At 40.4% G+C, this 27,975-nt stretch overlaps 1 protein-coding gene across 1 annotated transcript; it reads left to right on the top strand.

Moving 5' to 3' along the window:
* NACC2 (NACC family member 2) lies at positions 1-21,976 on the top strand. Its single transcript, XM_065418925.1, has 5 exons — positions 1-865; positions 12,431-12,598; positions 16,957-17,062; positions 17,967-18,064; positions 21,477-21,976. The coding sequence occupies exons 1-5, from the start codon at positions 1-3 to the stop codon at positions 21,974-21,976; spliced, it is 1,737 nt and encodes a 578-aa protein (XP_065274997.1).
* Positions 21,977-27,975: the final 5,999 nt, after the last annotated feature.

Raw genomic sequence — 27,975 nt, 5'->3', positions numbered from 1 at the left:
ATGTCACAGATGCTGCACATAGAAATTCCCAACTTTGGGAACACCGTCTTGGGCTGCCTGAATGAGCAGAGGCTGCTGGGGCTTTACTGTGATGTCTCCATAGTTGTCAAAGGCCAAGCCTTCAAGGCACATCGTGCGGTGTTAGCAGCCAGCAGCCTGTACTTCAGAGACTTGTTTAGCGGGAACAGCAAAAGTGCATTTGAGCTCCCAGGTACCGTGCCACCAGCCTGCTTCCAGCAAATCCTTTCATTTTGTTACACTGGGAAACTCACAATGGCCGCAAGTGAACAGCTGGTAGTGATGTACACTGCAGGTTTCCTACAGATCCAACATATCGTAGAAAAAGGGACAGACTTGATGTTCAAAGTGAGTTCTCCCCACTGTGACTCTCAAACCACCATGATAGAAGATCCTAGTTCGGAACCTCAGAGCCCTTGTAACCAATTGCAGTCTGCTTCTGTGCCCTACGTCATGTCCCCTTCCATGCCCATCCCGCTCCTCACCCGGGTGAAACATGAAAATCTCGAGCTGCAACCCACAGCTGTGTCAGGCCTTCCTGCCAAGCGACCCTTGGAAGCCAGCACTCGGGATAGTACAGGAGGGAGCATTTCTAATGCTGCTCCGCTAAAGTTGTCTCGTGTTTCATACTATGGAATGCCCAGTTTAGCTACTCTCATCCCAAACATACAGCAAGTGCAGTACTCCCAAGGGGAGCGGACGAGCCCAGGAGCCAGCAGCATTCCAACTACTGATAGTCCCACTTCCTACCACAATGAGGAGGATGAAGAAGATGATGAGGCTTATGATACCATGGTCGAAGAACAGTATGGTCAGATGTACATCAAATCCTCAGGAGGATATTCAGGTAATAAACCAAAACATTCCCTTTCCCTAACCCCTTTGTTTTCCTCTTCCTCTTTAAGTTGCCACTTGGTCCTTTTCTCCTTTGTCCAGAATATATTTTTTGGACTGTTCATCAGGTTTTTTTATATCCTGCTTGTTTACACATGAAGATTTGTGTTCGTGAATTTAATGCTGTTGAAAACTGCTGGCCTGACAGTCCAGAAAACTTGAATTCTCTATCCACAGAACAGGTACAACATGGGCAGAGGACAGTACAAACTCCACCACCACCACTCCACTAATGTGCCTCTTCTCGGAACTGGAGAGACCACATGTAGGGGTGAGAGTGTAGTGCAGTGACCGTAGTCTGTTTAATCCTTAGCCTCCTCCTGTTGGCAGTCTCAGCCAGGGACTCCATTTGTTTTGTGCTTTTGCAACATGGACACCTATCCATTAACTGCTGAACTGAGAGTGCAAACTAATTTCACATACAGTACGTCATCCAAGAGCTACCTCAGCCACTACCCATCTTGGTTTGGATTAGAACCGGCAATCTGAAGGTGAAAGGCTTTGTACCCAATTGCAAATCACCTCATCCATTTATTTCCCCCCTACTCCCTCCCTTTTTTACAAAAATCAATTACAATGTATGTCTTGCTCTCTCCATCCAAATACCTCAAATAAATCAGATTTCTGGTATATCAGAGAGAATTTAAACAAACCTTTCTCCCCCTATCCCTAACACATATATCCTAGCCAAGATTTTTATCTTGTATGCTGTCAGTTAAGTTCCCTTTTTCCCTTCAGAAATAATTGATAGGACTAGTTTAAAGTCTTCATTAACCTAACTCAGGGGTCGGCAACGTTCGGCACGCGGCTCGCCAGGGTAAGCACCCTAGCGGGCCCGGACAGTTTATTTATCTGCTGATGCGGCAGGTTCGGCCGATTGCGGCCCCCACTCGCTGCGGTTCGCCATCCCGGTCCAATGGGGGCGGCGGGAAGCGGCGCGGGCCGAGGGATGTGCTGGCCGCGGCTTCCCGCCGCCCCCATTGGCCCGGGACGGCGAACCACAGCCGGTGGGGGCCGCGATCGCCCGAACCTGCCGCGTCAGCAGGTAAATAAACTGGCCCGGCCCGCTAGGGTGCTTACCCTGGCGAGCCGCGTGCCGAACGTTGCCGACCCCTGACCTAACTCATCACCTGGTAGTATTGCACTGTGAAAGCATTAGCTAAAGGAGAACATTGTTTCAGCAATGAATTGCTAGACAAGGAACTACTGGGTTCTGCCACCAAGGACACACAGGTGTTTTGATTTTGCAGTATGAGTATATGAGGGGACATTCTCTTTTCTGCTTCCCTCACAAGCGATCAACTTTTCTGAAAAATAACCGTATTGGCCTTGTTCATCTTCAAGATCTTGAACTGACGTTTGGAAATGTCTCTGGTGCCTGTTTTGTTTTGGCTTTTTTGGAGGGCTAGAGAGGAGGATAGAGGCTATGTGGTAGCAAACACGTGGGGAATCTAATCTCCACAGCTAGCATTTCTCTCTGAGGCATTTCAAAAGAACATATTGGGAGATGTACATTCTTTCTGCATTCCAAAAAGAGGCTCCTGGATGAACACAGTGGACTCTTAATTGGTGCTGCAGGTGTTTGAGAATGCAGCTTTGATTTGTATTCAGTTCCTGGGTGGAAACATATTTCATGGTTTTCTTGAGATTTGTCAAGCTGGCAACGCAGAATTTTCTTTAGTCTGTGCTTAGTTTTCACTGTTACTATTTCCCGTTGTAATTGCTGGATCAAAAATGACTAATTTGAAAATATTAGCTCTCTCACATATGCTGAAAAGTTGGCTTCCTTTCCTTGGAACCATTTTATTTTTAGAGATGGGTAGAAAATGTTGCATTGACAACCTCTGTTTGATCCAGTTATGTAATTCATGGTGGTGGTAATTCTCAGCACCAAGACACTCCCAAGTGTGGCTTTCCAACCCTCTCCATAAAAACAGACCCCCAAAACAGTCATGTCCTTGCTGTACAAATCTGTAAATGGAGAGCTGAGAAGAAATCATTGCCATGTGTTTTACTGGAGGGGTAGGGGAAACTGTATCTTGTTTAAACTAGCCTTTCCACTCTCACAGCAAATACTGCTACTGGCAAATTTTGAGGGTTTTTTTTTTAAATATTAGAACAGTCTCTAAAAAGCCAGTCTGCTTTTTCAGTTGCCGTTCCTGAGGAAAGAATCCAAATTCCTCGTACTGACAGTAAACTTTCAGAAAGGAGTAGACTAATGTATTCTAGGGAATGGTGTGTGCGCTGTATACTTGGTGGGATGGAGTGTGATGCATAGGATGTGTTTTAGAATTTCCGTCTAACTGGACAGAGCTGAGGCTGTTTGCATGGATGTTTGTTCCCCCCCGCAGAGCATTATGACTGAGTAGTGTTTTGTCTTCACCATGTTGAGCATTTCTAACATTGTTCTTTAGAGAAACAGGATTATACCCTTATATACAATATTTTGTTTCTCAGTCATGGGGCCTATTTATATAATAGCAGAACAGAACAAATTCAATAGAAACACAGAAGACTATCATAGGAAAAACTATAGGATGGTACAGTATGCGACTCTAAGCCAGCAGGCTATTGCATATAACTCTTATTACTGTGTAACATTAAAACAGAGCTGCTCCACTCAGAAAATAGAAAACTTGAACAGCTGACTTGCTGGCTTTGATAATTTTTCAGTTGTCCAGCCTTTAGGTTGGATCTGATGGTCCAGAAGAGGAGTAATATTTTCTTTCTCCCTATGCAGATTGTGAGTAGGCTTCTGAATTGCTGGGTGAGGCATAGCCATGGGTAGTTTGTCTGGGGAGGTACGGGGGAATGACAGAGGAGCTCACACCAAGTAGGCGCTTGCATTGTCACCATTCTGTCCAACTTGAAGGCCAGGCAATGCCCCCTCCCCCAGGGTTATAATCTATACAATTCTAGCTAAAACATGTCTCTCCTGCACAAGCACATTGAAAAAGGGTTTTCTGTTTTAACCACAGCTGTAGTCCCAGGCTGCCCCGAAATCTGGGGATGAGAGAGGGAAAGATTTAAAAAAGGAAATGAAAATTGAGGCTGTTCCATCCGATTATGGACTTGTGTAACTCTCACTGTGTTTTAATGACTCTGAATAAAAACCTTCCTTCAAAAGACACACAACAAAAAACCCTACAACATGGAAGAGCGAGGAAGAGCTAATCCTGTTCCCGGCACGTAGATCTTGACAATCTCACAAAAGACGGGGGGAAACAGTGTAAAATAGTGATTGCCAAAGTTTCCAAGAGCCTTTTGAGTCTAAACAAAAACAAAGCCAAAAAAAGAGCACGCAGCCAGATCATGCATTGAATCGCATGGGAAGCTTCCCCCCCGCCCCCCCCCCCCCCTTTTTTCTCTCTCCTTGCACAGCTTAGTGTCATTCAGAATGGTGCCAGGTATCCATTGTTAGGGACATTTGTCTGCTTCATTGTAAGGGGACATTTAAAGCTGAAACTCAAGTTTTTGTTCAGTGTCCTCTGTCGTCTTTCATCTCCATGTCGGGGCCTGGCTCTGCAAGGTGCTGAATGCCAGCGAAGAAGGCTCGTAGGATGGTCCCGGCCATTGTTCCTTAGGTCTGTTCTGAAAGCAGTTGGGTATTGTAGAGTCTTGTTTATTTTCTCCTATATAAAAGCCTTTCTGAAAAAACAGACTGAATCTCTGAAACTCGGCACAAACCAAAGAAACAACATGCAAATTCATGACCTTGGCAAAGGGCTTTGATGGTAGAAAGTCAGAGTAAAGCTTAAGCGTCATTAAGTAGCTGACTTAGAAACCAGTGGCACAGTGTGGTGAACCATAAGGAATGCTGAAGTGCAAAAGAAACTGAAAATAAATCCAGGGGAAGGCTAACTCCCCTTCTAAAAAACATTGCAGATGTAAGAATTAAAGTTTAGCTGTCATGAAAGAAGTCCCTAATTTTCAGAGGGAAATATAGGAATTGCCATTCTGCATCAGACCAGACTTCAGAAACTGGCCATTCCTCACATTACATTCCAGTATAGAGTCAGAGGATGTTAGAATTGTGTGTGTGTGTGTGTGTTTGTTTGGCTTTGGCTATTATTATTATTATTATTTATCAGGATTTGCATAACTTTTGTGTGTGCATTAATAGCATTTCCATATGATGGCTTTTTATTCTGTAAATAGGTCTAGACTTGAAGAACATTTAGGCCTTAAAGAAACTAGTTAGTCTTCATATGGGCTCTAGCATTTGATTTGAGAAGTATGCAGCTAGGTAGGATATTAAACAAAAGCAAAGTACATATCGCTTTAACTATAGCACCATGGTCCTGATCCTGAAAGGATTTCAATGGAACTTCAGATGCTCATCATCTTTCAGTGTCAAACCATATTCTTTTCAGTCACCTTACTGTTTAGCAGATGTATTTGATTTTATTCAGTTTCAACAGGCACAAGTGAAATTGCACCAAGTGTCTTTAAATCCTCACACAACAAATTGCTAGAGTATAAAGGATGGACCTGAAAGTTATGAAATCCCAAACTGACACATGCATATTTCATTGAAAATTCATCTAAAATAGCTGTTATAGAATAAAATTGCAGTAATTAGCTAAGAGAATAGTTTTCTCTCCTGGCCCTCTGATTTCTTGACAGTAAGTAAAGAGGGCAAGAAACAATCCAAAATCTTTAGTGAGAGGATACATAGCATACTGTATGAAGATGATCCCAGACCAAGCTTAGAAAAGAAATGTTACAATTTAAACCACAGCCAGTAGCAATGATCCCGTGAACATCTTGAAACCAAATAATTGCAATCTTCATAAAACTGCTTGTTTTAACTGCAGTCATGGTTCTTTGACTCAATTGCCTCTGATACAGATCAATGAGTAGTCTGACCCTTAGGATCAGGCAGGAGGCAATCAACAGAAGAATAGAATTAATCTATTTTCCAGGAAATATAAAAGAACACCAAACTAGGTACAAACATAGAGGAGATGGAGAAAAATGGCTCTCTGAAATGAACAGGGCATCACACTCATCAGACAGAGTTGGTCTTATCTGCTTCTTATTGTAAAAGTGGGAATACTCTAATGGCTGTGAGGGAAAAAGGGGGAAGGTGTAATGCCGACTAGAGGGTGTGGAAAATCTTTGGCTTCATTGGCTGCCTCCTGTCTAATCAATGTGAATTGTTCTGAACTTGTATCAACCAAATCACAGAAAACAACTTGCAGGCAAGAAATTCTCCCTCTTATTAAGGACTCGGCAGCCTGAGGAAACTTAAGATCCACATGGGTGTCATTCTGCATCAGACCTTTTTTGGCATTAAACTTCTAGTCCCTGTTTCTTCACAGTAAAACACAGATGTTTAATTTTAGACTGGCAGATGTTTCACTCCTGTCTGAGATCTGAAACAAAGGCAAGATATGGGCATTTATAAACCAGTAATATTGTTCCTGTTCTTCCAGATGAACTCTGTGTATAAATAGGACACACATCATATCTCTGCAGTTGAGTATACTGTTGCAAAAGGCACTATTAGTAAAATATAGTTCTATGGTGGACTATATTATCATTTTTTCTTCTTGTGTGCACGCACACATGCGTGTATTTATCTATAAACATACATACCGCTTGCCAGTAAATCTTCTAAGAATCTGTGAAAATAGCTGCAGATGTTGGCTACTGTTTTCATGTCCGCTACCTAGCAAGTCTGACGTAGGGATTCTTGTAAACTCTTGTTTGAAAGGCACCTTCTGACTCTGTGGGGAAGGGAGGGCAACTAGGTGTGTTCTTCAAAATTCCAGTCATCCATGGTAGGTGAGAAGAGGATGGTTTTGTGGACAAGGCAGTGGACTAGGCCCCAAGACTTCTGGGTTCACACTTCCTGTGTGACAAGGATCAAGTAACTTCAGCCGCTCTCTCTGTTCTCTGTCTGTAAAATAGGAACAATAATACTTCCCTACCCTGAAGAAAAGTGAATGAGAAGAATAAGAAGAGAATCCAGACGAAAACCCCTGGAGTTGTGAACCTCCAAGGGGGAATTGGTATTTCTGCTCTTTGAGTTGGCAAGAGCCAAGAAGATATTAAAGTAACTGGTCTTTAGGGAGTACAGTCAACCATTTCAAATTTGGATGCCTGAAATTAGACATCAAAATCTCAGCACTGATATTCAGAGGTGCTGGGCACTTGCAATGCTCATTAAAGTCAGTGGGAGACACGGGTGCTGAGCACCTCTGAAAATGAGGTCACCTATTTAGGTACCCAAGTAGGCGTCGAACTGCATGATTTGGGCATCCCAGTGTGAAAATGTTGGACTCTAACATATTACTGTCATTCTTTCTGAAGTGATGCATGTCCACTAGGCCCATTAACAGCCTGCCAAGAGAAATTTGAGGCCATGGTACATTATGTTTGCTGGGGCCGCAGCCCCTCCCATTTCACCCAGTTACAGATATGGGGAGGGGGCTGAGCTCGGGGTTCAGATACAGTTGTCCCCCTTTTACCTTTCTTGTCAGCCCTGCCAGTTAACCTATTCTTTATTGTCTAGGTCATCAGAATTTCATTTTTGCTTATAACTTCTACTTTTTTAAAGGTTTTTATATGTACAGTAATTAATTTGTATTAGTTTTTTTAACATCACACGAATAATATTTACAAATGTATAGCCAGTTGGATTATTGTTTCTTACAACTGTGTAATAAAAGGTAATAATAAAATACTTCTAAAGATCTAATGGTTTGTAACAGCCCATTGTCAACTAAAACAGTGATGCTTAGAAATGGAAGACCTTACGTAACAGACCTCTGCGAAGCAGAATGCATCTTAAGGGCCTGTGGAACAAAGGCACTCAGCACCACCAAGGAGATGCTGGAAGGGTCCAATGCCACAAGTTGTTGAGTGCCAGTAATTCCTATTAATTTCAGCACTTCCTGGGATTTGGCACAAAGTTTTCACCCAACCAAGTAGCTTTGAGGTAGTTTTCTATACTCAAATCCTGGATGTGTCCTCTTGTAGTTCAGTTGCCGCATGTTATCAAACCCTTCCACGTTTCAGACCCAAATATATATTTGTGTAAATAAAATATATTGGTGCTGCTTCATAGCTACCACTGCCTTTTTAATTGTTCTTGTTTTCCTCTGCATTAGCTGGTAATCTGCTTTCTTAGTCTAGTACAAAACTATATTAGACAATACTTCACATTGTTTGCCATTTTATTCAGAGGAAGAGGAGCAGCTGCCCTCTGAAGATACAAATTAATTAGACACGAATACTATCCTGTTCTGTAGAGCATAAAGGCCAAACAGACTTGCTTTCTTTGAAAACATGGGACCAAAGTGATTTGTACCCTGCTTTTTTATGCTACCATTCTGTGTGCAGTGATTAATATTCGTTGAATTGAAGTACAGTAGCATTAAAAAAGACCTAAATCTTTGGTAAAGTTTGTTTAATCTTGTTTGAGTTGTACTAATTCTTTAACCAAAACAAAATCCACAAATGAGGTAAGTATCCATATAGAAATGAGATTTTTTTATAGACAGAGGCAATAAGCAAGAGAAACAGTATTGAATTATATTAGAATGGATTAATCTGGATTGCACTGTGTGGGGTTTTTTCTAGCACAAATTTTGGCTGAGGTCTCGTGACATTTAGCTTCAGAAAAGAGAATGTTAAGTCACCTATGGCGTTGTTGGTTCTTATGTTTAAACACAGGGCACTTATAAATAAATCAGAAGAATATTTTTTTCTGCCAAAACGTCACTGACATTTCCCAATATTGTGTGTGCGTGTATCTCCAAAAACACAATTTGGGTAGGTCAGTGTTGTCTGTACTATTAGTTAAAGTTGTTTTTCAGAACAAGTAGCTGGATTTCAGGAAATGGGACTGACACCAGCTTCAGCTGGAATTAGTTACTCTAGGAAGTTAACTAATACCAGCACAGTACAGTCTCTTGACTGCGTTATATTGCTTTCTTTGCATTATTTATTATTGCAAAGACTGGCCGGCCCAAAAATTGATGTACCTTCAGAGTCACTCTGTGTGACATGCACAGACATTTACAATCCACTGTCTGTCATCTGGTGCAGTTTGTTTGCTGGTCTGAATGTTGTGTATATTGTTTAACTTCCTGCAATTACAACAGTTAGTTTGAAAAAGAAATGCATAAAGAGTTGGATAAAGAGGGCCTGGGTTCTATTCCCGGACTTGTTGTATGACTTTAGGAAAGTCACTTAACCATCGTATTCCTCCGTTTTCCATGTTACCAACCTTTGTAAAGTGCTTTGAAATATATGGATTAAAAGCATTCTATACATTCAAATACTTATTGTTGTTTGTTACTTCATTCATGGGGGGGATCATCTTTTAGCTCTGCCTACTTTTAAAGCTGCTAACAAACTTTATCTAGCAAGATAAATTAAAATCACATCTATGTGATTATGGAAAATAGCAATTAACCACAATCTCAGTCTAAATGTATTTGTTTAGAATATATAAGTATGATGGAAACCAAAGGGGCTGCCTTCTGTTGTGAAATGTTTGTATTTTTGCTCTGTTGGCTGCAACTTTTCAAGGATACTTTCTCTGCAATTACACCAGCTCTTTAACCTGACTTCAGTTTTATTTTTTATAAAGACACTAACATGGAAACATTTTAACAGCCCTTGTGAAAATTAATGTCACTATGTTCTTACCCTTTTAACAGCTTACGATCTGCCAGTTTTTAAAGAGGCAATAAATAGTTTTTGCATTTTTCACCCAAAGCCATTAATTAAAATAAAAATTGCAGCTTGAAATAAATAGTGCAGGGAGTTTTGTTTGTCTGTGTGGTACTTTATGCCTTTGCTCAGCAGTATAAACCATGACTGTGTAGAAAGAAATGACAAGCTGCTAGAACACTTCTCTGGCAAGCTTGCCCACAATTAACACAAGCAATATGAAATAATATGGCCTAATCTTTATCCCTTGCTGTGGCTCTTGCATTTCAAAAACATTGTGGCTTCACTAAAAAATAAAAACTGCTGCCCGATTTTGATATCTGTTGACTCCTAAATGTATGCTATCCTTTTCCTGAACAGCAGCTGTTAAGGACATCAGACATCTAACCTAAATGACCCACATATCCCCTAATGTTGTGTATGGTATTTGTGCTATACCTGAATACTTCCCTGTCATAGGGAGTCATGCAAAGGTGTACAGTATATAGTGTTCTCTCATGGGCTCTAAATGGGAGAGAAGAACTGGACCCTTCTGTCCCCAGGATATATTTTTGCAGTGGTGGTTGTGATATTGGTGTGTGCTTATCTGAGCAATTTTGGCAAAACCAAAGGGACTGTAAGGAGACTAGAGTAGCTTTTGTCTAAATATTAGTGCTGGATAAAATGCTCTCCAATTCTTGATTTATTTAAATTAAATACTTCTAATATTTTTCAGTTAATATCCTTCCCTTCTCAATGTCCAAAAGCCTCTTTTAGATACTTCCACCGCAAGAACCAGCAATTTCATTCTAAAATCGTACATCTTAATATTTGGAAATTCTCCTCATAAGAGCTTTGAAACAGAAAATTTATTTCTGTTGGTGAAAATTTCTTATGTAAGTGAACTGCACATCAGCATTACAAAGTACTTCTACTTTGCATAGATAATCAGGCCATAGTGGTAGGAGAAATTATGCTTTAAAATATCATCTGGATTGTTTTTCCACTTAGGGTGACCAGATGTCCCGATTTTATAGGGACAGTCCCGATTTTTGGGTCTTTTTCTTATATAGGCTCCTATTACCCCCCACCCCCATCCCGATTTTTCACATTTGCTTTCTGGTCACCCTACTTCCACTATTAATTCCTCAACCATTCCTGGTAATGCCAGGCTGTTGTTCTGGGTGCACTGGTACATTAAGATGATCTTTTTTAGGAGATACATGCTGATGCCATGATTCTTAAAACAAAACCACACACCTCATACAAACACAAACTTTCCATTTTAAACTGCTTCTCACCTAAGAATAATATTGCAATACATTGGTACTCAGTATAGCCTTACATTTTGTTGGCTTTTACAACTTTTTGTCCTATAATGTGCTGTCACATAATAGAACATTGCAGGATATGTCCTAGTTAGAACACTAATTTCTTTGTAAAAGAGACCTTTCTGTTGTGGTAACTGTAGCAACAACTACACAAAAGTCCCCAGATTTGCTATTCTACCTGAAGAACGGGAAACATCAAAATAATGAGAGTAAGATACATTTAAGAGGCTAAGTGATTCCATGTTTGATCCAATGCTTTTGTCTATTTTTTTGTTTTAAAGAATCATAAATCTACAGCCAATTGTACTAAGGGTGTATTTATCCTTTCCAAGGAGCAGTCCTGATCATATGTATAGAGTTTGACATATGTTATCAAAACTTGTTGATCAAGGTGTAGACCATTATACAGTTAGATGTATTTTTATAATTTATAAATGCTTAAAATATATTGTAGATGATGCAGTTGGCACCTATGCACAGCTGTATGAGACCTGTTTTGCTGTGATAGGTAATTTTAAGCATGATAATGGACTTCCATTATAAACACGTTTTAGAAAGCTAATCCTCTGTATGTTCACAGAACCTAGCATTGTGCAGTGTTTGTTTGTAGTAAAACTCATTTGTTTGATCTTTTCAGTATTAACATCTGCTAAAAGGCAGTGGCAGGCCCCATCAATTGTATGTAAAGAAATGTTTTAAAGGAAATCACAGCAATATCCTAGTATTTCAGTGTAATTTTTTTTTAAAGCCAAAGCTTAATAAAACTTCGGGTTTTTTGGTGGTGATGAGATAAAATTTTAGACACTTAGAAGTGGGAATGGGAGAGGAAAGGAAACCTAGGAATCACGTTTTGATTTAGGAAAAGTGAGTGCTGACGGATAATATTGAGTTGCTAAGATTAACTTTTGTTGGTTCAGCGTGTATATAAAGTTTTTCAGCAGCAGAAGATTAAAGAAAAGTAGTTATAATAGGGAAGTAGCTACTAACCTGATTGGACAATTTATGGCCTATTTGGGAAACCTCTAATACATTTGCATAACATTTTATTTTTGGTTAGTTGCATACAATAGTTTGTGTCTTCTCTTTAGAAAGCTGATTCAGTATACTTGTCCACATTTAGAGAGTGATCTCAGATGTTCAGAAATAGCAATTTTTCTAAAAGGTTAAAAAAATAAATGAAAGCACAATTAGGTGACATTAATCCCTCTCTCAGAATCCATTCAAGGCAAGGCTCCTGCAGGAGCTAGTGTTTCCGAAAGCGATCAGGAAAAAAGGAAGGCCTTGGGTTTAAACTTAAGGACAAGAGAAGCTTCATTCTGAAGATCACAGATATTAGCCCTGCTCCTGCATAACGGTGCCCATTGCCTCCACGTATAAAATGATCATTCTTGTTGAGTAGATGACTATTTTCAAGAACAATGTTGTGAAAAAGATCTTGAATCATCAAAATCTAGCTGTGTTCATTTGGATCCTGCACCTTAAAAGCATTTAACGGTTCTCCCTGTTAATTCTTTTTCAAGTGGCTCAAGAGAAGCCAGAGCAGATCCCACTAGAGAGTCGTTCCTGTGTCCTCATTCGACGTGATTTAGTTGCTCTCCCAGCAAGTCTTATCAGTCAAATTGGATATCGGTGCCACCCAAAACTCTACTCAGAGGGAGATCCCGGAGAAAAACTTGAACTTGTTGCAGGTAATAACTTTTTTTTTTTTTTTTTTTTACATTAGAATGATTGAAGATTAGACATTTTTCTTTTTAGAATTTACCCCTCATCTCCCTTGAACCTTAGTTGCAATCAGACATATTGTATGCAAATTTTCCCTTTTTGTGTATTACTATGAACAAATGTACCCATCACTAATCAGTAGGAAAAAAAACAGAGAACATCTTAAATTTCCTTTAATTCACTGTCAGAAGAATGTGTCATTAGCAGGAGTTATTCAATTGAATTAATTTAGCATTTAATTGAATTCCCTAAGCTTGTATTCTTCCTGATTGGTATGGGCTGCATCACAACTGTATTTTAATTTCGCTTCACAGATGAAAAAAAAATTACTTTTTTTACCTATCAAATGTTAAGATTTACAGAGCAGTGGAAGTAGGATTTATAGAAATGAACACACATTTAGACATTTTGGATTTTAATTAAAACAACAAAAACTTTAATAGTGGGTAAAAAATTACACTGTTGGGCTTGTGGGTTTCTCCCTAGATATGAATTGCAAGGATCGATCCTAGGGACACATTTGGTGTATCTGTGGCAAGGATGAGGCTGTAATCTTCTGGCTAGTCACAGATGGAATTGGTCACTTTTTGCAACCAGTAAGGCAATAGGACCCCAAGGCTGGAAACCAATTTAACATTCTAAGGACAGATACCCTAGATAGTGGGGGATGCTCGAGAGGAGGCAAGGTTTTTTGAAGCATTTCCCTTTTTCCACCACATTCTTCTCAGTCTTCTCTAGGATCAGCCAAATCGAGCTACTGTTTATCTGGATGCATATTTTGGCTAGGCATTCAGAAAGCTGAGACATGGTACTGTTCAGGTTTGATATATTAGAGTTGTAGAGCTGGATGCAGATATAAAATATGCAAGACTTAAAACTGTAGTCCTGTCCTTTAGTGGCCATTAAACATCCCATGGCACTGTTATGTAAGAGGGATGTGTTGACCTTGATGTCCAGACCAAATTCCAATTTGGGTAATTACAGTCTACCTCCCTAAATGCCCATTGCAGTTTCAGTTGGATATGGTATTCTTTTCCATTTCCTGCCTCCACTGTTGTATAGTGTTATGAACTGCTGTCTTCTACCCCAGAAGTGACTCCATTCGGGTGATGTGATTCCTATGTAATAGCCCTTACTAACTTCACAGGTTGTTGTGAGGATTAATTAATACCTGTCAAGTGCATTGAGTTCTTCTGACGGAAAACGTCACAGAAGGGAAAAGTGAGTTAGTACTATCGATCCAAACCAGTTGTCCTTTCCTTCTGACCATTTTATATCTTGGATACAATACTATGAGTAGCACACATTTATTTTCAGCCTGTTGTAGGAATGTTAATTTCAAAAATTAGCTAGACAGATTTCTCTCTGATCAAGGACATATATTTTCTTCAATGGAAGGCAGAAATAAAATGCACCCACTGTACAATAGCATAAAACCCCAAGTATTTATTTTGTAGCTGGAATATTCATTTTGTATCTGCTTGCATTTTATGTAAGACTTAAAGCCATCGAGTGATGCAGGTTATTTTCACAGTGAGAACTGCAAATTGGCTCGGGGCATCTTTGCTTGATTTACATTTTTCAATCTGGAAAAAAGTAGATTCGTATCTCGGATAGCGGCTGCCTGGGTTATTTTTTATTTATTAAAGTGAAGTTACCCTTGGTAGCATCTGGCTTTCTCTCTGACGGCTTCTGTTTTAAAATACTGTAACGAATAAAGGCTCAGCGGCTAATTACGGTTTCAAACTTAGCAAAAACGGATGGGGGTGGTTCTGCCCAAAGTACATAAGAAAAATCTTTCAGTGAAAGTTTAGTAACCGCCATATACTAAGTACTTGATTTCATCTCAGATTTTTCTTGCCATAATTGATTCTGAAAACTTTGCCAGATTTCTCTAGAAATGATCATAGTAAAACTGATTGATAGAGAGAGTGCACTGAGCATGGTCAGAAGCTGCAAGGTTCAGAAATCCCACAGTACCACTTGCTCTTCTCCCCTCCTTACCCTTATATTCAAAAAACCGTGTGTAAGAGGAAAGGAGCTAACCATCACCTGGTGAAAGATCAAGCAGTCATCTTACTGCCTGCGCTAGGACAGCACAGATGTTGTTTAGTTCTCCATTTCACCACAGAGGAAAAGGGTCAAACGCTGATCTTCTACACTGTAAATCGGGAGTTACTCTATTGAGCTCAATGCAGTTGCTCCAGGTTTACTCAGAGTCTGTCCCACTAGTTTTTTAAATATTCTTTTATTCTTAATTTTAAAGGTAAGTACAGAACTAATCATGCATAGGCTTTCCTGGAAATGCAAGAAGTAATTTTATTTCTCCTGTATATCTTGGCTTCTGCAAGAACTTAGTCTGTTCCAACTCTAGATGTGACCTATATTTAAGCTTTATTTTAAAAAAATAACTTTTATATTGTAACTGTGTGCGTGAAAAGAAAATATGCACTTCCCCATCTTTGTGTAAGCAGGCAGATTCTGAGGCATACAGTAGGTTTGCTTTCGCAAGCTATGTGCTATATAAAAGTGTTTGATAATGAAAGGGTAAGAGACCTACTATAAAACACTGACAGTCTGTTTCCAAACCTCTGGCTATGTAAAGCTTCCTTAGCAAGGTTGATTTCTCACCTACAAACATACTTTAAGCCAATATATTTGAGACCCAGCAATTCCTAGGCACTAGAAACTAAATTCCCAGCTCACCAAAATTACCAGCGAGGGTTGTGCTGTGTTTCTTGGAAATAAATGGATTTGTAAAATAAATATCTCTCTCTTCCATGCCAGCCTCCTTTTTTAGTCTAAATGTGTATTCTACAGCTCTTTCCTTGACAGAAGGAAAGGCCGAATGGATGGTTGCTCTGGAAGGATGGTAGTAGTCTGCTATGGATCATTTTTAAAATGAAATAAATCATAGCACTGTGTGTCTTTTATGTAACTAGATCCTTTCACCAGACTGCAGTGGATCTTCTTTCTGTTTGGATAAAATCAGGAGATTATTATTATGGGCTGTGATTCTCACTAGACCCCCAAGGGAGTGAGTGCCCAGATCCCATAGACCCCGAACTTACAGTAGTCCCTTGAGAATGCAACTGAGATCATGGCCCTGTTGTGCTAGGCACTGTATAAGAATGACCCTACTGGGTCAGACCAAAGGCCCATCTAGCCCAGTATCCTGTCTGCCGACATTGGCCAGTGCCAGGTGTCCCAGAGGGAATGAACAGAACAGGTAATCATCAAGTGATCCATCCCCTGTCGCCCATTCCCAGCTTCTGGCAAACAGAGGCTAGGGACACCATCCCTGCCCGTCCTGGTTAATAGCCACTGATGGACCTATCCTCCATGAATTTATCTAGTTGTCTTTTGAACCCTGTGATAGTCTTGGCCTTCACAACGTCCTCTGGCAAGGAGTTCCACAGGTTGACTGCGTTGTGTTAAAAAATACTTTCTCTTGTTTGTTTTAAACCTGCTGCCTATTCATTTCATTTGGTGAGCCGTAGTTCTTGTATTATGAGACGGAGTAAATAACACTTCCTTATTTACTTTCTCCACACCAATCATGATTTTATAGACCTCAATCATATCCCCCCTGAGTCGTCTCTTTTCCAAGCTGAAAAGTCCCAGTTTTATTAATCTCTTCTCATACAGAAGCCGTTCTATACCCCTAATAATTTTTGTTGGCCTTTTCTGAGCCTTTTCCAATTCCAATATATCTTTTTTGAGATGGGGCAACTATATCTGCAAGCAGTATTCAAGATGTGCATGTACCATGGATTTATATAGAGGCAATATGATATTTTCTGTCTTATTATTTATCCCTTTCTTAATGATGCCCAACATTCTGTTAGCCTTTTTTGACTGCCGCTGCACATTGAGTGGATGTTTTCAGAGAACTATCCACAATGACTCCAAGATCTCTTTCCTGAGTGGTAACAGCTAATTTAGACCCCATTATTGTATATGTATAACTGGGATTATATTTTCCAATGTGCATTACTTTGCATTTATCAACATTGACTTTCATCTGCCATTTTGTTGCCCAGTCACGTAGTTGTGTGAGATCCTTTTGTAGCCCTTCGCAGTCTGCCTGGGACTTAACTATCTGGAGTAGTTTTGTATCATCTGCAAATTTTGCCACCTCACTATTTACCCCTTTTCCCCAGACCATTTATAAACACATACTAGGAGACCACCCCTCCCCTGAAGAGTTTGCAATCTAAATAGGAAAACAGAAATATTTTGTGTTGCATTCTGTAGTGGGATTTACACCTTTAGGGAAAATAAGGGTGTGGATTTTAAACTCTGTACACTTTAACTCTTGCAGGCTCAGGTGTTTATATCACCCGGGGGCAGCTCATGAACTGTCATCTATGCGCAGGTGTCAAACATAAGGTTCTTCTGAGACGTCTTCTAGCCACTTTCTTTGACCGGTATGTTCCTTTTTGACAAAAAAAATTAATTTGAGCCTTTTTCCCCCATACTTGTTTTTGCTTTTCTTCTTTACGATGGGTTAATCTGGAGCATGGGCGCTGACTTTTGTTTTTGCCAGTGGGTGCTTTTGAAGAGGTGTGTGTGTGTGTGTTGTGGGGGCTCTGCTAGTTTTGTGGGTAAGGTTATTTTCAGCATATTTATACACTTCTTTCATATTCCAGTTATTGAATATGTGTCTATCATTGGTATCTTAACAATTTAATCATTATTAAAATAATAATGAACTACATAATTACATTATCATGAATTACAGTATATTAAAATCATTGCACTCACCTACGAGATGTCTTCACTAACGTCCCAGTTTAAAGACATTACATCTCACTGTAGCTTTTTGGATGGGAAAGTGTCAACAACACTGTGGCTCATGGGTGCTCAGTACTGGGTTTACAATGGCGCTGTGGCAACAGACCCACACGGAGAAGGGGCCCCGGCGCCCGGATTGTGTCCCCCACCACCCACATTCCCCCCAAGGCCCCGTCCGCCGCTTACTCCTCTCCACCCCTTCCTCCCCCTCGCATCCGGGGGCCTCAGGGGGAAGAGGCTGAGCAGGGGTTGGGCGAAGCCAGGAGCGGTGCCAACAAAACATTAATCTGGCTCTGCGCATGCTAAGCACCCCCTGGTTTTTTTTGGTGGGTGCTTGAGTCTCAGAGCAACCAAGGTGTCAGCGCCTATGATCTGAAGTGCCAGCTTTTCTGATTCCGCAACTGAAAAATATACCATTTGGTTGCTATCTGAAAGAGAATAAACTCAATAGGACAGTATCTCTCTGCATCACTTTAAGCTCTCACTCTTCCCTGAAATCCTGGGGATAAGATCTGCATTTCTCTCCCTTTCTTGCAGGAACACACTTGCCAATAGCTGTGGAACTGGAATTCGGTCCTCCACGAGTGATCCCAGCAGGAAGCCTCTGGACAGCAGGGTTCTTAATGCAGTGAAATGTAAGGGAGAGAGATTTACTGCTGCCGGGTTAGAACCGTCTGGCAAAAACAAAAGGCTAGGAAAGAGCTGCAGTTTAAACAGGGGAAGGCCATCAAGAGTGTATAATAATTGTGACGATATACATTGAAATTGGTAATGTGAACATTCAAATCTTTTCACTGTTTTTAAAAAAAATACTTTACATTATTTGTCCAAAGTTAGTATTTTGTGTTTGACAATATCACAGTGTGAAACTGAACATTATTGTTCACATGATCTTGAATTGGTTTGGTATTTTTTTAAATCGCTAATTTTGCAGTACAGTACTTTTATTAATAGATGAGATTTTTTTAAAACGGGGGTTATTTTTTCATTGGCTTACATGCTTGATAACTGAAACTGTCTGTTTCACAAAGTGTGAAATAACTTTACTAAACTAGGGCTCTGAGCCTGCAGCCAGATTCATGTAGGTGCAGGGATCCACCCGTGTGGATCAGAGCCAAACCAAATTTGAAGGAGAGATTTTCCATATGCGCCCTCGGTGCTTCTCTGTCTGCTCCTCCTTGATCCTGGCCATAGCTGTGCCTGAAAGTTGCAGTGCTTTATGGCAGTGGTTCTCAACCTTTCCAGACAACTGTACCCCTTTCAGGAGTCTGATTTGTCTTGAGTACCCCCAGTTCCACCTCGCTTAAAAACTACTTGTTTACAAAATCAGACATAGAAATAGAAAAGTGTCCCAGCTCCCTGTTACTGACAAATGGCTGACGTTCTCATTTTTACCATAGAATTGTAAAATAAATCCATTGGCTAGAAGTATCATTTCAGTGTGATACTGAGGCTGTTTTTCTCTTGTGAGCCTTGTTTGAAGCCCAAGACCTGCCGCCAGGGCTGAAGCATGTAACTTAGGTTTGCAGGGGCCCCATATGGCGTGGGGCCTGGGGCAGTTGCCCTACTTGCCACCTCTTAATGCCAGCCCTGCATTTGTGAGCTGTCCCAGAGGACCTCTGAGTACCCCCAGGGATACACGTACCCCTGCTTCAGAACCACTGCTTTATGGCACACAATTTTTTGTTCTTAATGAGTAAATTGGCCACTGAGAATTCGAAATTCTGCAGTCTGCATCAGAACTTGTTAATGTGGATTAATCTATTTCATCATCTGGGTATAAGCATTTGTGTTTCACAGCCTATTTCCCTGAAAATGCTTGTTTATAAACCTTTTTTTTATTTTGTAAGTAAAAAAGGGAGTCTTTCTGCAAATAATTACATTTTAAAAGGGATATATGTAAACAATAATAGCTTCTGGTTTTTTTTTTAATAATTTTTTAAACTTGGAAACTGACCAAGGTTCTATATAATATCAAGCCGTTTATCCAGTCTGTACATAGAGGATCTAAAATCCATTTTAGAGCTGATAATGTAATAGGATTTAACTGTTTTAAAAACTGAAACTGTCCCAAAAGGCCATAAGGTAAGACTCTATACATTTTAACTAATAAATAATGCTCTTTAACTTCAGTGATTCAATGTCTGAGATGCTAAGAACTAATTCCTGTATTTGTGATATCTAAATGCGGAGCGTCAGCCAGTGGAGCTATGCTGATTGATACTAGCTGAGGATCTGGCCCATTTTCTATGCTCTGAATATGGGAAAACTGATGATCACAATATAGAAATCCTAATAGTCATCCTAAAAAAAAGAAGTTTTATACTTAAAAATATGTGCCTACAAGGCACAAAACAAGTGGTTAAAAATTTGCCTATTACAGTAATTCTTTTGAATACAAGAAGCACATTAGTAGAGCAAATGGTGCTTGATGTCAACTGCAAGTGAGGAACTCTGTGGTTTAGAAAAAGCTGGTCTTTTAGTACAGTGAAGCTCATTTAATATATGTTTGATGTACAGCGCAAGCCAGTGTCCTCTCATCCTTTCCCCTCAATGGATTCTGTCTGGATAGTAAATCTTTATGTAAATATCTCACTACAAAATGGAAGTGGAGTGAATTTTTTTTTTTTTAGATTTGTTAAATAAATCTTTCCTCGCCCTAATTGTTGTTCTGCTGCAGAACTCTGAGGGCCTTCGAGCCCCAACTGCAGATCTGTAGGGCGTGGAGGGAGGCGAAGAGGTAGCAAAAGACATTGATTGATACGTAAAAGTCAGAAATATTGGACTCCATTCATTATTTCCTGAGCCACAGATTGTTTGTGGGGCTTTACAAAGCAAAGCCCGAGTCCCTGAGAAGGAAGAACTTTCCAACTAAAGGCTCAGTCTTGCGAAGTGCTGAGCACTTCCCAAGAAGCACTGGGCACCCTCCACTACTGCTGTAGGAGATGAAAGCACTTTCCAGGGGAATTTTGATAAATAGCCATGGATGCCCTGAAATCATAGTACAGGCCCAAATGGATTCTGGACAATAGGGCAAGACCCTATGTCCAGAAAAATCCTGGGGTTTTGAATTTGTATGTTACCCATTTAATTACTGATAGTTAAATGAAGGAATGAGTTGAATACTCCAAATGTACAGTGAGATCTGAATGAAGTGATCACCAAGAAGTACAGGAGTCCTTTTGGCACCTTAGAGACTAACACATTTATTTGAGCATAAGCTTTCGTGGGCTACAGCCCACTTCATCAGATGCACAGAATGGAACATACAGAAAGAAGATGTAGATACATACAGAGAACATGAAAAGGTGGGAGTTGCCATACCAACTCTAAGAGGCTAATTAATTAAGATGAGCTATTATCAGCAGGAGAAAAAAACCTTTTGTAGTGATAATCAAGATGGCCCATTTCAGACAAAAAGGTGTGAGGATACTTAGCTTGGGGAAATAGATTCAATTTGTGTAATGACCCAGCCACTCCCAGTCCTGATACAGATACTGATGGTGTACTTTTACTGTCCTGATAACATCCCATTCAGCACTGCTGCAGAACTTTCTCCTTCTCCCCACAACAGGTTTAGTGATGATTTACCTCTAAATAAACGTCTAGTAAAATCCTACTAGAAAATTTGGGAGCAATTTAAGGCATGGACTTGCCTATTGGATAGTAGTGATACCATCTGGAATACAAACTCCCATGTTTCAGTGTGTAAGCCAGCTGGTAACTGCCTGGGTTTTAGCAATAAACTTCCCCTATGGATAAGTTGTCCCATAATTGTCCATAAAGGGATTTCTTGTACCTTCCTCTATAGCATCTGGTACAAGTACTGGAAACAGGCTATTGGATTAGATGAACCAGTGGTCTCATCTAGTATAACAATTATGTTCTTGTGATAAAACCGTATGTTTTCTGTCAGATATAACCATACCTGCATGTTATTAATGTCTTGTGGTACAGTGCTGAGATGGGACAAAGGCTCTGATCACACAAACTTCTTTGTGTTGCTTATGTAGTAGTCCTCAGTGAAATGTATCCCTGTCTTTGCAGTGTATTGTCAGAATTTTGCCCCAAGCTTTAAGGAAAGCGAGATGAATGTTATTGCAGCCGATATGTGCACCAACGCCCGACGAGTCCGCAAGCGCTGGCTTCCGAAGATTAAGTCCATGTTGCCAGAAGGGATGGAGATGTACCGCACAGTCATGGGCTCCACAACAAACAGTGTCCCCCTGGATCCGGAATTCCAACCCAGCACCGCTCAAGTCTTTGAGCAGCGAATCTATGCAGAAAGGAGGAGTGATTCGGGAACTATAGTAGCTTTGAGAACTAACACAGTAAATGTCGATCTAAGCAATGGATCCAACCAATCATTTGAACAGAGTGAGGATGCCGAAGGGGCTGGTTCTGGTATACAGGAGGCAGCTGGAACAGATGCCGTGGCGTCAGATACCCAAAGCACTCCACAACCTTTCGAACAAGGTGCTGGCTCCGCTAGCCGGCCAGAAACTCCCGTGAGAAGACAAGATGGTACTTATGGAGGGACTTTATAAAAGAGAGAAAACATTTTGTGACCTATAAGGGATCCGTAATACTAAAGCTGCTTGCATGCATTACTAATACAAAAAAATGTGATCAAGCCACTTACCTACTGAACTGCTACTGTTGCCTGAAAAAAATGTGATTTTTATTCTGCTTGTATTTAAAATTTATGAAGGAAATAATTGCATTCGTTACACTGTAAATGACTAGGTCTATGGCGACCTACTGAAAACAAATATTGGGCTCCTTTTTGATATTCCTGAGATTAGCCTATAAGATTGTAGCTTTTTTTTTTTAAAGAAGGGGAGGAAAAAAGCTTGATACTCCCCGCTGCTGCGCCGCATCATCACCACCCCATACATTATTCAGCTCCGAAGTAAAGCCATCATTAACTTCTTCCTCGAGAGAAAGTTTTACCGTCACTTAACAGGAAAGAAAGATGTGTTAAGGTAGAAGTCATGTGACTTAGTCATTTTTGTCTGTACGATTGGCTCTAACAAGGCGGGGTGGGGTGGGGAATTGCTTAAAAAAACCTTCTGTTGTTAAATGATCAGAGAACAGATCCTTAACATTGGTGTTACTAAGTGTGAGGCTGTAACCAAGGTCAGAGGGCTCTTCAGTGTCTGTCCGCTGATTTGTTGTTGTTTTTAGTTGCTATAGGGTAGGGGTGGCCACACCTTTTATTTTATATTTGTATGAGTCGGGAGGACTGCGTGGTAATTGCAGACTGAGACCCTGGGTGTGATATTCTCCCGCAGTATGACTCCTGTCTGTCTCTCCGGGAGCTACTCCTTCTTTCCCCCCCTTGCCAGCACGTGGTGTAGCTTTATACCACTGACCTTCTTGATTTAATCAGCTTCTACAACCTCACCTCCTCCTCTTTTACCTTGTGGCAGTGACGAGAGCAAACAGTCACTCGACTGGCCCACTTGCCGGGCAACCCCTTGGCCACCTCTTTACTAGGCTAATACTCCTTAATATTTAATTTCAGTCCAATCGCTGAGACAGGTTGTAATAGTTTCAGAGAGAAACTGAACTGCAGAAATGGGAAAACAGATCTAGATATAGATAGATACGTTGTTTTTTTCCTTTAAAAAGGTTTAGACAAAGGTTGTAGGGGAATGATACTTGGAAGTAAATGTAGCAGGCAGATGGAGTGAGCCTCAGTGAGAAATCAGCTATACCTGGTAATGGTTTGAATGAACTTCGTTTCCAGTGTTGTGCTTGTTACATGGCTTGGAGTGAGGGAGCGGTCTGATTTAACTTGTAGGCATGCACTAATAACAGCTATCCACTGCTTGGAATGCACCATTGATCACACCCTCCCTTGCATTGAGGTGCACATGATAGGGTAGAAGAAAATTAAGATTCCCCACCCACCTATCACCCCTTTTAAAATTTAACTGGGCCCTGCAGGAGACAAAAGTCCTAGCTTTCAGGAACTAGTTTTCCCCAAGCCACACAGCAGAATGTAGTTGTCAGCTTGCGAGGATGCATTCAGCCCCTCCAAATGCAGTATTACTGGCAACTGGAACAGAAAGCCACCTCACTCTTTTTACTCTAAACAACAGAAAACTTTGCTCCAAAGAGACCATACTTGCTTGAAATAGCAACTCTTCCTCCAAAGATGCCTGGCAAAGTCAGACTGGCCTGGGTTGAAACACTCGGTTTCCTTGACAGCTGCCACAGTCTGTAAGCTCCTGAAGAGGCCTATAGCCTGCCCTGTGTTTTTAACATGTAAAGTATATTAAATACAAAGGGAAAAATCTGATTTGTTTTCATGATTTTTGGTTCTGTCCTTCCATGAAGTACTTTTTCCTTCTACCCTCTCACTCCAAATACCTCTTCATGGAAAGAGAATCCAGGGGAAATATTTGATCACTTATAAAAAGAAATCCTTGCGATGCCCTTCTGGGTACATTTTATGGCATTTTGCCTTCTTGGCCCTGTGTCTAACAAGACACTTCGGCATGCATTATTATGCAATAACACACACTGTGTTATATCTGACTGTTAGAAGCGTGTGCTAAGTGAAGGGGCAGCTGGTATGTATACAGGTATATGCGCAAGTCGTAATGGAAGTTTGTCCTCCAGAGCTATGAGTGGACATGTGCTCTCTCTATGTTGACTTCTTCTGAGTGCTTTCATTTTTGAAACCGAAGGTCAGACTAGAGAAAATCCCCAAAGTGACAGTAAACCTTTCCGGAAAGTGACGACATCCCCAGAACTTCTGAAAACATACAGAGTGCAAAGCATGGCACGCAGTTCCCGGATTGCGCTTCTCATTACCGTGCTTCTTACGTGAGTTCCGTTATTAAGTTTGTACTACTTGCAGAGGCGAGAGAGGATTGCAAGGTTACCTGGATGGGAGTCAGGGAGGCTGTGAGTATGTGCTGAGAGCCAGCATGGAGACAGTGGTGTATGTAGAAAAGGGAAATACCAGGTGCTCATCGGCATGAAGCTGGTGCTTGATAATGCCGAGTTTGGAATGCTTTTAAGATTCGGGGGGAGGGGGAGTGATATGAAAGCCAAATACGGCTTGTTTTTGTTTGTTTTCATTTGTTTTTACTGTGACTAAAATGCCTGCTTTAAAGTTATTTACAATTCCTTGTAAAAACAAAGTTTGAAACTATGAACAAGTGCTAAGTGCACAAATAGTCATCTGCGAAGGCTATTGATGGCTATTTAGAGTTGGTTTTGGTAACTGAATTCACAGACAGCGCTTTGCTCAGGGGTTTACTCCTCTCTCTATGTAAAAGCGGGGAAAGGGGGTGACCCAGCCTTTGGCCATTTTTTTCTTCAATACTTGAAGCTGTGTTTGCATCTTACTAGCAAAGTTCTCCAACACTTAAGGTGTTCCAACCTCCTTCTTGATTTGCCCTGAATAAAATACACAGCGGGGTCTATTCTACCTTACGTCTTGTGTAGCTCTAAATTTTGTATGATTTGAATCTGGCTCTCTTGAGATGTAACTGAGCTGGTATTCTGCCCTCCCCAGTCACATGGATTGGTGCCCTTAAGACCTATGCAAAGTTGTGTGGCTGAGTGGGTATTGTTTGTGTGTATTAAAGAGTAGGGCATTTGTGGATCATATTTTCACTTTGCCCACCTCTGCAAATGAAAATGTTCCTCTTGCTATGTTTGAAATGCCCATTCTCTCCTACATGCGGTGCCCAGAGCTCGCCCCATGCTCTGTTTGCATGGTTTATCCAAGTGGCTGGCAGAATATCACACAGAGTATGCACCTTCTGAGCTGCATAGTAGATTGGTGCTTATGTGCCGCTTGTCAAGATATGGCCCTAGGAACAAATCTTATTAGGGACCATAGAACTAGACTTGCTTGGGGCTGCTTTTTTCAGGGAATTGACTGGTCCCGTTCTTTAGCCATTTCACTGTCACCCCAGATAAATGCTGGGAATCTGCCTCGAATAGACTGACTCAAACCGCATGGTAGCACGTCCCATATGAAATGAGGCTTGGTGGGGCAGCAGTGTTCGCAGTGAGCCTCCGTTCTCACTGCAAATCCTTCAGCTACTTGGCAGAGTTCATTACAAGTCAGCAACTTTCCTAAGTCTGAGATTAAATGAGCTGGGAAATAGAGATACAAGATGTAAGTCTCTGCTTTACATACCTGCCCCGAGGAGTTCAGTCCTATCATCAGAATGACAGTTTAAGTACTGACTGTCCCTTTATGTATTTTTTCAAAATGATACTAAAAATCCCACCCTCTTTTGTGTGGCACTTTTAGTGTTTGGTAAATTTACTGAACCCTCCAACTGAGATTCACAGTTGGCTAAAGCTTCTCTGGACCAACCTAACTGCAAAATAAATGCACCTAATGCCCTGAATGGGGAGACCCTAGACTGAATTAGCAGCAGAAGTACTTGAATGATATAGAATGGCTTAGGACAGAGAATCTGAAGAGAGTCAAGTTGCACAGTGAAAAAAATATATATTTTTATATCTAGCACAACTTCCTGTAATTTCTTTTATTTTTTATTTTTATTTTTTTTTAAATTAGAAAGGCAAACTTTTAAAATGTGAAGGGTGGAGGTTTTTTTCCTTGTCTGGTAGATGAGGGCAAGCATTTTGCACTAATGTTTCCTGTGTGTGGAGGATTAATGATATGTTTGAAAATGTATATGGATGATGATTGTATTCTTTGGGGGGGAAATAATCCCTTTAAAATACTGAATGTAAAGTGATAACAGAGCAGTCCATTGATTGTATGGGGCTTTCCTGAGTGCCTTAGAATTTTTTGATCATTTTTTCCCAGGAAAACAGATTAAGAAAATCAGATCATAACCAAATCCTCCCTCCTCTTTGTTTACGACACCCTTTTAAATCATAGAATTTGGGGCTGCTTTATAATGTGAATATGAAACTGCATTCATCTAGATCTGGTAGTACAAATCGAAGCATCAGTATTTATGGTATGTCTGCACCTTTATTCATATGCTTGACTATTAGCAATATTACATGTATATTATATATCTAAAGTTATATCAAGCACCTTTTGAAAAAACTGAATGGCATTTAAGCTTACAAGTTATATGCAGTTGCCATATGGTGTAGAACCCGGACTCTCTCCTCCTCGCTAGCTCAAATTAAAGAACAATGTCCTGATTACAGTTGCTGTGTAGAAGGGTAGCATGACCTTCTACTGTATCTCTATCCATCCTGTGTTAATACTGTGCGATTCCAGTTTTAGCTAAGATTCGTAACAAAAATGTTACCAACATATGATGGGGTTTCATGAACTGATAGGCAGTCACACCATGCACCTTCTTACTGCAGGGTTGAATCAATGCCAAGCCTTCAATTTATTGGAGGTTGCCCAGTCTTTCTGGACCTGATCTCCTCACTTATGCCGGGGTAAATCAGTAGTAACTCCACTAAGGTCAATGGAGTTACACTGGTGGAAGTCCAATGAAATTGAGAAGAAAATCACGCCCACTGTGTTTTCCTAAGAATGCTGCTCTTTACCTCCGGGAGGAGAGGGGGAGACTAGGTGACTAGGAAAAACTCGTGAAGAAATTCGCCTTAGATTCTCAAAAACCGAAAAATTGGTCCATTTTGCCATGTGTTGTGGACTGTTTGCTTTGACACTTCCTTAGCGAGTGTAACCTTTTTGCAGTCTGTTCATACTGAAGACTCTCCTAAGGGGGCTAGAATTATTGCTGTCTAAATTCCCAATGGATTCACGCTCAATTGCATACACTTTAATCTTTCTCTTTCCTCTTATTCATTCTCTTGCATAGTGCAGTGCTTTAATATGGAAAGAGAAACAAAGGGTTAAGCTCATCTTATTACAGTCTTTTTTTAACAGCGACACAAAACTGGAATTGTTCCCTATTTAACACATGTTTAAAGGACCATAGCATTCTAGACATGGTATTCTGCAAAGGACTGATGCATTTCCTCAGTCATTTTACTGCTAAGGTTTTGTTCAGATTGCTTATTTTTATGGAAATATCTTGCTGCAAGTGGAGAAGGGTGTATGGCCCATTAACCAACTGAAAACTTATAGACAACCCCTGTTTGCTTCTACTGGCAGTAAATTCTAAACAGAAAATTGAGAGTTCATAGCTGTCTTGGGCTTCAACTACTGTTTCAAAGTGTTCCTGCTGTATAAATTCGTCATTATGTCAACAAGCAAGCTCCAGACATGATTATTACCATGCCCAAGATATTCAGGGCTTGCTATGAGATGGTTATAAAAATGAGGGTTTAAAAAAAAAGTAAATATAAAAAAACGTTGAAGTCTAAAGCACTCAAATTGGAAAACCTTCAAGTGTTCTGATCAGTTTCTTCCATTCTAAGCATTTTGCACAGGATTGTGATTTGTATGTCAAAATAAAAGCCAAAACTTGCAATACTATTTTTAGCAGACAAAAAACAAAACAAAAAAAACCTAAGTATAAATGTATAAATATTTTTGACTTGAACATTTGGATGGCACTTGATTCAAATAGAACATTAATCCTTTGGACAGGATGTTTGGAAAAAA

Source organism: Emys orbicularis, chromosome 18 (genome assembly GCF_028017835.1).
Source record: "Emys orbicularis isolate rEmyOrb1 chromosome 18, rEmyOrb1.hap1, whole genome shotgun sequence".
Taxonomy (NCBI): Eukaryota; Metazoa; Chordata; order Testudines; family Emydidae; genus Emys; species Emys orbicularis.
The sequence above is the reverse complement of the archived record's forward strand: the minus strand, read 5'-3'. Positions and strand labels throughout refer to the sequence as shown.